The 10,178-nt window shown below is 38.9% G+C and overlaps 1 protein-coding gene across 4 annotated transcripts in view; it reads left to right on the top strand.

The window, feature by feature from the left end:
• SCN8A (sodium channel, voltage gated, type VIII, alpha subunit) overlaps positions 1–10,178 on the top strand; it is a 212,250-nt gene that overhangs the window by 64,460 nt on the left and 137,612 nt on the right. For all 4 annotated transcript variants that reach the window (XM_006870028.1, XM_006870027.1, XM_006870026.1 and 1 more), the window contains exons 8-10: positions 169–310; positions 1,918–2,124; positions 2,928–3,218. In XM_006870028.1, the coding sequence (XP_006870090.1) occupies positions 169–310; positions 1,918–2,124; positions 2,928–3,218 (640 nt within the window). The remainder of the gene's footprint in view (positions 1–168; positions 311–1,917; positions 2,125–2,927; positions 3,219–10,178) is intronic.

Raw genomic sequence — 10,178 nt, 5'->3', positions numbered from 1 at the left:
TTATTTGCTCAGCATACAGGTTGACTAAGTATGGTGAAAGAATATAACCCTGTTGCACACCTTTCTCAATTTTAAACCATTCAGTGTTCCCTTGGTCTGTTCGAACAACTGCCTCTTGATAACTAGATAATTAGTTGAAAGGTCCTGAACTCTTGCTTCTTTTTTCAGGCAATGCCCAGAGGGTTACCAGTGTATGAAAGCAGGAAGGAATCCAAACTATGGCTACACAAGCTTTGACACTTTTAGCTGGGCCTTCTTGGCACTCTTTCGCCTTATGACCCAGGACTATTGGGAAAATTTGTATCAATTGGTGAGTAATACTTTTCTTTTGAGTTGGGGACATTCCTATGTCAGAGACCTTAGAATGCATTTTCCTGCTTCTTTATATCATCTCTCTTTAAACCAATCCCACGGCAAAAGGGTTAGGAAGGCTGTCACTCAAGTTAGGGATTTCCTGTGACTAGAACTTGAGCCTAAAGATGGATTTGTTTGAGACTAGTAGAAAAATGATAAAATGTCTTACATTTTTCTCTTTTTTTTATTGTAGTAAATATATATATAACAAAGCATTTCCCATTTCAAAATTTTTACATGTAAAATTCAGTGACATTAATTATACTCATTATGTTGTTCAGTCATTACCATCATCTGTTTCCATATTTTTCTATCACCCTTAGCAGAAACTCAATGCTCTGTAAGCAATAAGTCTCTATAAACGTGCCTACTATAGATACTCTATATAAGTGGTATCATACAATATTTACTCTTTTGTGACCGATTTATTTCACTCAGCATAATGTTTTCAAGATCCATCCATGCAGTGGCTTATATCAGGATTTCAGTTCTCTTTATGGCTGGTAATAGTCCATTGCATATATGTGTCCCATTTGATTTATTCATTAATTTGTTGATGGATATTTAAACTTTTTTCACCTGTATTACTGCAGTGAATAGTCCTGCAATGAGCATAGTACAAATATCTGTGTTCCTGCTTTCAATTCTTTTGGGTATCTATCTAAACATGGAATTACTAGGTCATGTGGTAATTCGATGTTTTAACTTTTTGAGGAACCATCAAATTGTTTTCCACAGTTACTGTACCATTTTACAATCCTACCAGCAATGAATGAGTGCTCCAGTTTCTGTACGTCCTCCCCAGTATTATTTTCTGGGGGTTTTGTTTGTTTGTTTGTTTTTAACTATAGCCACTTTAGTGGGAATAAAGTGAGATCTCATTGTGTTTTTTATTTTTATTTCTGTAATGACAAGGAGCTCTGGTAGCGTAGTGGTTACGAATCGGGCTGCGAACCTTAAGGTCAGCGGTTTGAAACTACCAGCCGCTCCGCGGGAGAAAGATGAGGCTTTCTACTCCCGTAAGGATTTACACCCTCGGAAACCCTGTACAGGGTCGCTATGGGTCGGAACCAACTCTACGGCACTTAACAACAACAACAATAACTAATGACATTAAACATCGTTTCATGTGTTTGTTGGCTATTTGTATTTCTTCTTTGATGAAATATCATTTCAAGTCCTTTGTCCATTTTATTTATATGTGTTTTAGAACCAACAGAAGACATCAAGTATAATTCTTAACCCAGAGGATATTTTTCTTTAAACAAACAAACAAATGAACAAGATTTTTCTATCATAGGAAATATAGGGGCTATATGAAAACAGAAGGGGACACAACAAATGGAATGTTCTACTGACATTTGGTGTGAGGTCGTGGTAGAAAAGGCCATTCAACCACTGCAGACACTAAATGTTTTGCAGTTTGAAGAAGTGCCACATGTTGAAGGACTGTCCTGTGCAGAATGCTAACAGTCTTCCTACAGAAGAGCAGTAGCTCATGAGTTGTTTTCAGCCTGATTCATTTAATGCAATTGACTCCAAAAATGGTCCTTGTCTTTCCAGACCTTACGAGCAGCTGGGAAAACATACATGATCTTCTTTGTTTTGGTCATCTTTGTGGGTTCCTTCTATCTGGTGAACCTTATCTTGGCTGTGGTGGCCATGGCTTATGAAGAACAGAATCAGGCAACACTGGAAGAGGCAGAGCAAAAAGAGGCTGAGTTCAAAGCAATGTTGGAGCAACTTAAGAAGCAACAGGAAGAAGCACAGGTTGGTAATCAGGTCTTTGAAACACGCCTTCCTGCCAGAGAGCTGTGACAAAGGCCCCATCTGATTGCCTTTCCAAGTGACCCTTTATAGGCACATTGTCAACAGAAGTCATTGGTATGATTAAGGTAGTCCAAGTAACAACTGCAGAAGATTGGTTCAATTTTTCCATGTCTGAATGGCTAACTTGTTTGGTAATAAAATCTTTTGTTGATTTTCTCAATTGTTCTGTATTCAATTGTTATAATGGCTGGGGAGAGGAAAAGTAGCCAGAGAAAATTTTTATAGTACTTCAGATACACAGAGCCTTTTTATGAGGTAAACATTAGGATCCTCTTCAGTGAGTCTGTGTTCATGAAAAGTATTATTTCTAATTGGAAAGACAGCAAAACGTTAAAGTAAAATTTGAAAAACAAATTTGTGATCCTACCACGCTAATAGTTTACTTTCCAATCCTTATCCAAATACACTTTTTTTTTTTTTTTTTTTATGTTGTTGGACCCATAGTGTATTGTATGGTTTCTTAGCATTCATTTTCAGAGATGCCCAAAGGAAAGCATTTGGTAGCAAGAAGGCAGCCTTCTTGTCTGAGCTACTCAAGAGAATAAGCCCCCAGGTTCTTCCTATTTGAGTCCTACTCTGATCACTTAGAACTGTGTACCAAGGTCACCATTCAGGTCCACCCTCAGCCCCACCAAACTACCTGTCTTTGGAACAGAAAATAGTCTGCGCTGATCGGTTGGCTGTGCTCCAGATAATTGCTTCTAATCTGGTCTGCTGCTCTGTCTCCTTTTCTCCTTTTCCAGGCTGCTGCAATGGCCACTTCAGCAGGCACTGTCTCCGAAGATGCCATAGAAGAAGAAGGTGAAGATGGAGTAGGCTCTCCGCGAAGCTCATCAGAAATTTCTAAACTCAGTTCAAAGAGTGCCAAGGAAAGACGTAACAGGAGAAAAAAGAAGAAGCAAAAAGAACTTTCTGAAGGAGAGGAGAAAGGAGATCCTGAGAAGGTGTTTCCAGAATCAGAAGATGGTATGAGGAGAAAAGGCTTCCGGTTGCCTGACAACAGAATAGGGAGAAAATTTTCCATCATGAATCAGGTAAGTTCTTTGCATTGGGTCCAATAAGCTTAAGAATTTCATGTTTTCTTAATCCCACTGATCCTGATGTTCCCCTTTGGCCTTACATTTTACAGACCCAGTGTGCATTCTCAGCCCAGCCTCTCTACTTGTTCTTAGGAGGTAGCCTCACCGTCATTCAGCAGCGAAGTCTGTGCCACACCAGTGATGGCCAAGTTCTGAAACATTGGATAGAACTATTCGCTTTTAGCATCTGAGAATCAGAATTTAGCTCAAACACCTCTGTCTAAAAATTGCTTGTATAATTATAGGTTAAAAAGGGGAGAGGGAAGAAACCATGCAAATCTTTATTTGAGCATGGCAAGTTCTAGAATTATTCTAGCTAAACAGTGTCATACTGATAAATTAGCCTATAGTGGGTTGAAACATCAGTCTTACCCAACTTTGAGAAATGGAAAAGCTAAGAGAAAGAGAAGGGAGAGGACTTAGTGAGCATTTTATTACTATAAATTTCATCTAACAATAAGGACTCTTGAACTTAAAAAAGTTGCTACCACAATCCAATTGTTAGACCAATTCCCCATTTTCAAGAAACACTAAAGCATTTGTAGGTCCAGTTGTAGAATAGATTATAATTACTGCCAGTGGCAGTATATCAAATGTTTTTTCTTATTTCCCAGAGATAGCTCATTGTTTCTCTTCCCTGTGTTTCTCACCTGCCACTTCAGTCTTCTGGCAGTCCTGTTCATTTTACCTCAACAAAATCTCTCATGTCCATCCCTTTTTCAATTCCTATTAATTCTGTCCTAGCTCAGGCTTATATTATTTTACTCTGTTACAACTGTTCGCTGCAGTTTCATTTTCCTCTGGTCTTTCTCTCTCTCCTTTATATATTTTATATACTGTTGGCAGATCACATTGCCTATCATATGCTAAGGATTGTGTTAGGTCCTAGAGATTAAAAGGTCATTAAAACACTGTTCTTACCATCGAGAGCTTAGAGTATAGTGAGGCAGACAGATACATACTAAAATTATTAATATAATAGAGATATGCTGGGGGTGTTTTGGAGATCATAGGTGTATCCCAGCATAGAGGTTTAGCAGAGTTTTTCTGAAGAAGGTAAATTTCTGAATTAAGGCTTAAAGTATGAACAGTACTTAGTCAGGTAATGTATGTATGTGTTAAAGGGGGCACAGTAAGGCAGAGAGAAGAAAGCATGTCCAGTTTGAATTCATGGGTGGATAACTAAATAGAGAGATCTTTTAGACACACCGTCCAATTCTAGTTCACGAAAGAGGTCATGAGCAGAGAGGGATGGTTGAAATTTTGAGACGTGATGAGGTCACTCAAGGAGAATGTGTCAGGAAAAAGATCAGTAGGCCTAGGTTGGAACCATTAGGAGTCATGGACAGAGGAGATGCAGCTCATGAAAATAAACAAGTTAACAGTCTTAGAGCTGCTCAGAGAACCAAGAGATCAGTTAAGCAAGAGAGTAGAAGGGTTGGAGAAGAAAGGGAAGTGATGAATGTACTGAAAATTAACAGAGATACAAAATGAGATTATAATTAGAAATGGCAATATAGAAGACACTGATGACTTTAAAAAGGTGTTTCAGACCAGGGTCAGAGTGGATGCCATATTAAGTGGGATGTGGTGGAAACGAGTGTAGACTTGTTAGTGAAGCTTTTCAGAAGAGTATGGGCAGAAATAAGCATTTTTATAATCTGTTGGGGAAAGAGCCAGCAGAAGGGAGTGGGGACAGAAAATTGGGTAGAATAGAAATAGAACACAGTCTTGGATAATGTAAAAATAGGTGAAGTCTCTACCAAGAGACTTGTCTTGGTTTTTTTCTTGAAGCCTCAAGATAATTTTGTTAATTGTTGTTGTCAAGTGCCATCCAGTTGGTTCTGATTCCTAGTAACCCTGAACAGGGTTTCCAAGGAGTGGCTGGTGGGTTGGAACCTGCAACCTTGCAGTTAGCAGCCTGTCCAGTGCTTATCCTAGAGTGTCACACCAGAACTCCAACTTTGTAAATAGGGAGTAGGATGCTAAGGAAGATGACACTTGACAATTTCTACTCTTTCAATAATATGTTGTTGTTAAGTACCGTGGAATCGGTTCTGACTCATAGTGACCCTGCACAGGGTTTCCGAGGCTGTAAATCTTTATGGGAGCAGAAAGCCTCATCTTCTCTAGTTTCTAACTGCCGACCTAGAGGTTAGCAGCCCAATTTGTAACCACTACACTACCAGAGCTCCTAGTTGTTGTTGTTGTTAAGTGCCATCGAGTCGGTTCCGACCCATAGCGACCCTGTATAGGGTTTCCAAGGAGCGATTGATGAGCTTGAACCACTGACCTTGCAGTTCAAACGGCTTTGCAGTCTGGCTCATTAACCCACAGTGCCACACCAGGATTCCAGAGCTCCTAGTAGTAGGGCTCAATTAGTGTTCATGGAACTGATGTGTTAAGATGACCACCCAGAAACCTGACCTTGAAATTAAAAATCTTATTGAAGGGAATGAGAGGCTGAATAACAGGGCTTAAAGAAAATATTAAAGGTTTAGAACAATTATTAAGAAGAATGGGAAGGAAGTTCTCTTAATCATATTCATTCTACTTACTAATTAAATAATTATTGAAAATATGCACAGCAAACCCCATCCATACCAATCCAAAAATTTCTACATACACAGCTCAGTGACATTGATTACATTCTTGAAGTTGTCTAACTATTCTCACCTCCTTTTCCAAATGAATCCTTTCATTTTGATACAAGTCACTACCCCCTAAGTTTACTATCTGATCTTTCAACTTGATCCCTTGTAGCTAGTTCTTTAAAAGAGCATAGCTCTCAAGTTCCAACTCTTTAGAATAGTAGTCAGAGCACTCCCTCACTCCCCTAATACGGACACAATCTACCTTTGAGTTTTTGTTGCCTTGCCCCCTCAAGTACCCTATACTTAAGCCAGAATGAACTACTAGATATCATTCATGGTATTTGTTTTCTGTGCTCTGTGCTCCAAAACATCTTCTCTAAATACTCTATTTTCCTACCTCTGAATGTACACGTTATACTTAGTCTTCATATCCTTCTTTCAAGAAACTTTCCTAGGCTCCCCTAAACCCCATTTTTATGCCTAACTGGGAATTATAATTTCATATTTCCATTATATGAACCTCTTTATTTGTTGCTTTTTTACTCTACCTGGTATAATATTTATGTTCATATCATCTGTTCTCTCAGATAAGTCAAGATTTGCTTTACTCCTGGCTAACATTCAGATATTTGTTAAACAAATGAAAGGAGAAGTTTTAGAAATTGGATTTAACTCTTATGGTACCTTATATGGTCTGAGGCTATTTTTGTCTCACTTTGACCTCACCTTTCTCCTAGTTCACCTTCTTTTTATGGAAGGTATGATTACAGCTTTGTTGTAACTGAGACTCCTACCCGTCTTCAGAGCTATCACTGAGTTAGTTACTGAGTACCATAGTGCCGTGAACACACTGCTGTTGAATGGGCTCTGATTAATCAATAGGCTTTAGCAAAGACTTACACTGATTGTTCCCTAGCTCAAAAAATGAAAATGGCTTCTGGGATGCTTTGCATAAAAATGTTCATTACCTCTAATTTCCCCACCCCCCAGAATTGTACATTCCTAGAAGCCATGACTGATGGCCAGGATTTGTTTGTAAGCTCCATGATAGCAATATTCTTTGTGTCAGGAATGTCCTGCAATTTATGTGAATTTCTCTAAAAGAATGATTTAGGAGACTAAGTCCTAATGAGATTAACTAATTTATGTAAGGGTTATGTAGCTAGAGGTATTGAAACCCAGATTTTAACCCAGGTGTTGTTGTGCTCCTCGTAAGCACTGAAATCTATAACCACCCCCCTGCCTACAAACAGACATGTTGTTACTATTAAGTGCCATCGAGTAGGTCTCGACCCATAGCCACCCTGTAGAGCGTTTCGGAGGAGTGGCTGGTGGCCTTAAACCACCGCCCTTGCAGTCCAGTGCATTAACCCACAGTGCCATACCAGGACTCCTACATACATATATAGCCATTGATTCTGTTGGCTTAATAAGGAATGTGGCTTCAGTTTTCAGTGCATATTATTCAGGCACGTACCATTTTCCTTTGAGATCCCCTGAACATCTCCTACCAGTTTCTCTATAAGATTACTGCTGTATTTTTAGGGCATGTTTTTGTTGTTAGGTGCCATTGAGTCTGTTCCACTTTGTAGTGACCCTGTCTACAACACAGCAAAACACTGCCCTGGTCCTGTTCCTTCCTCACAATTATCATTGTGTTTGAGTCCATTTTTGCTGACACTATGCCAGGTCCACCTCATTGGGGGTCTTCCTCTTTTTCTCAAGCACAATGTCCTTCTCCAGGAACTGGTCTGTCCTGATGACATGTCTTAAGTATGAGAGACAGACTCTTGCCAACACTTAGAAGAACTCCAACTGTACTAGTAGCAGTTCTTCAACTTCTTGGTCTCAGGGCCTCTTTATAGCCCTAAAATGATTGAGGCCTCCAAAGAGCTTATTTTTTTTTTAATGTTTTAAATTTATTGTATTAGATACCATAATTACACATTTGTGAATATTTATTAATTCATTTTAAATTAATGATAAATACATTACATGTGTAATATAAATTGTATATTTTAATAAAATTTATTTCCCAAAATAAAGAATTTAATGAGAGAAAAAGTGGAATTGTTTCCTATTTTTTACAAATCTCTTTAATGTGTGGCTTAATAAAAAACAGCTGTAATATCATAGCTGCTTTTGCATTCAATCTGTTGCTTTTTTTTTTCAGTTGAAGTGGTTTAAGAAAACCCAGTTTCATACAGATAGGTATTTGGAAAAGGGAGGAATACTTTTATAGTGTTTTTATATAACTGTGGCTATTCCTTTTTTTTTTTTTTTTTTAATGTTTTTATTATGAATCGAGTGAAAGTTTACAGGGCAGATCATCAGTTTTACATTCAACAAATCATACACCTTGTTTCATTACAATGATTATAATCCCCTCCATGTACCATCAGTTAACAGTATTTCTCTCTACTCATTTTAGCTCTCTTTTTTTTTTTTTAAAGACTCAGACATATATAATAATTTACACCAGCAAACATTCTGCAAGTCTGCCTTGTGACCACCAGCTCTCAGTCACTCTCTTTCCATGAATTGAGAGTCCTCAGCTGCTCCCTCTTTCCATGTCCCCATCGCTACCTCCATCTCTGGTGTTACTAATTCTCTGGATAAGGTCCTGCATTCTGCCTGTGCTCTTCTCCCTTGGTGGTCCTAGGGTCCTCTGTTTCTGGACTGTAAGATTAACTACTCCCTTGTTTTTGTTACAAAACTTCTACCTTTACAATCGTGACAATTCTAATTCGTCATGATGATAATTACAAACTATTGAGTCTTAAGAATCTTATCCCCATCGCTTTTTACCAGACCTATCTAGACAAGATGAAAACTATTCAGTGGGGACTCTATCGTCTCCTTAAACTAAACTCCCTCTTGAAACCTTTGTGCCTTTATCACCCCCTCATTTTAGGTAGCCAGTGTCTAAGTTGCCTGTCCCCATCTACCCTGTGTACAGAGGGGATAGCATTGATACTTGATGTGGAGACTCCTTCCCTCTCTGTTGGTATTTAGGACTCATACCTCCATGAGTGTAGCTCAAGTTCATCAAATTGTAGCAGTTTACCCTAGTTTCCTTTATCAAAAATTGTTTTTTTTGTTGTTGTTTTATCTTCCTCTAGTTGAGTTCTGATTATTAAGCCATCGAGGCTAGGTCAAATGAGTACTATCTGCAAGTTTGGGTGTTCTTGTGCATCTCCCCTCACTTCATATCAGTTGGATACTTTATTCTCAGCTCTAGCCCTCTGTGGCTATGTCCTTGTCCATGGACTCAAGTGTCCCCAGGCCTCACCACATTCTGGACCAACCAGCCCTTCCTCTTTCGCTCTCATCTTCAGGTCAACAGCGATCAATGGACTGTTGCCCTGAACTCTGCCCATTTCTTCATTGCTGGCTTAACCCTCTTCCACTCACAAGTAGACCAATATGGTCGTCAGTAAGCTTACATGCCTGCTCATGTGTTCCCTTTGAATTTCAGTCTTACAGGGGGGTTTGTCCTGAGGGAACTTGATTGCTTGCCTTGATGGTTTCCTGGAAAATAGCTTGCTTATTCTTGTAGTAGCCAGTCATGCTGACATTTTTGTTTTGGGTTTTTCCTGATGATTTTTCTCTGAAGATGTGTCTTCTGTCATTCTAGCTGTTTCAGGCTAGTCTGCTTGTCCTTTCTAGTGGGAATGTCCCACCTCAGAAGGTTCTGGATGGGGCTCAGGATTCCACCTAAGGTTCTATACACTGCAAAGGTTCCGCAAGAGGCTTATTTCACTCGGCAAGTTGTAGAACCCCTTTTAAGTATTCCATAATTGTGAATATTCTTCTTTGATACTATTTCAAAACTCAACAGTGATAGTTTCTTAAAGGTTAGTTGCAATGTAGAATCTGAAACTAATGCACATATTAAGAACTCCATACTCTGTTACATAAAAATCTGTTGCTCCATTTTGCACCATAGATCTTTACCCACGGATGATTTCTAATATCATGCATTGATCATTTCTAAAGTATTGGTTCACTGAGCTACACAAACCTCCCAAATACTGACACATAATGTTAAAAAATTACATTAATGGTCAACATTACCAATCTCAGCTCTCATCAGTAAAATCTGTACATATTGAGAAGCTGTCAAGCTCACAGTGCCTACTGTACTTGAGAAAATAAGAGTGGTAAAGTCGTACTGTGGTGACTTGTGAGTTGCTGTGATTCTGGAAGCTATGCCACGGGTATTTTAAATACCAGCAGGCTCACCCATGGTTGACAAGTTTCAGATGAGCTTCCAGACAAAGACAGACTAGGAAGAAGGTGAGATGAACTACTTCTGAAT

The sequence above is a fragment of the Chrysochloris asiatica genome, unplaced genomic scaffold (assembly GCF_000296735.1).
Source record: "Chrysochloris asiatica unplaced genomic scaffold, ChrAsi1.0 scaffold00138, whole genome shotgun sequence".
In the NCBI taxonomy this organism is placed as follows: domain Eukaryota; kingdom Metazoa; phylum Chordata; class Mammalia; order Afrosoricida; family Chrysochloridae; genus Chrysochloris; species Chrysochloris asiatica.
This window is presented reverse-complemented; position numbering and strand designations above follow the sequence as displayed.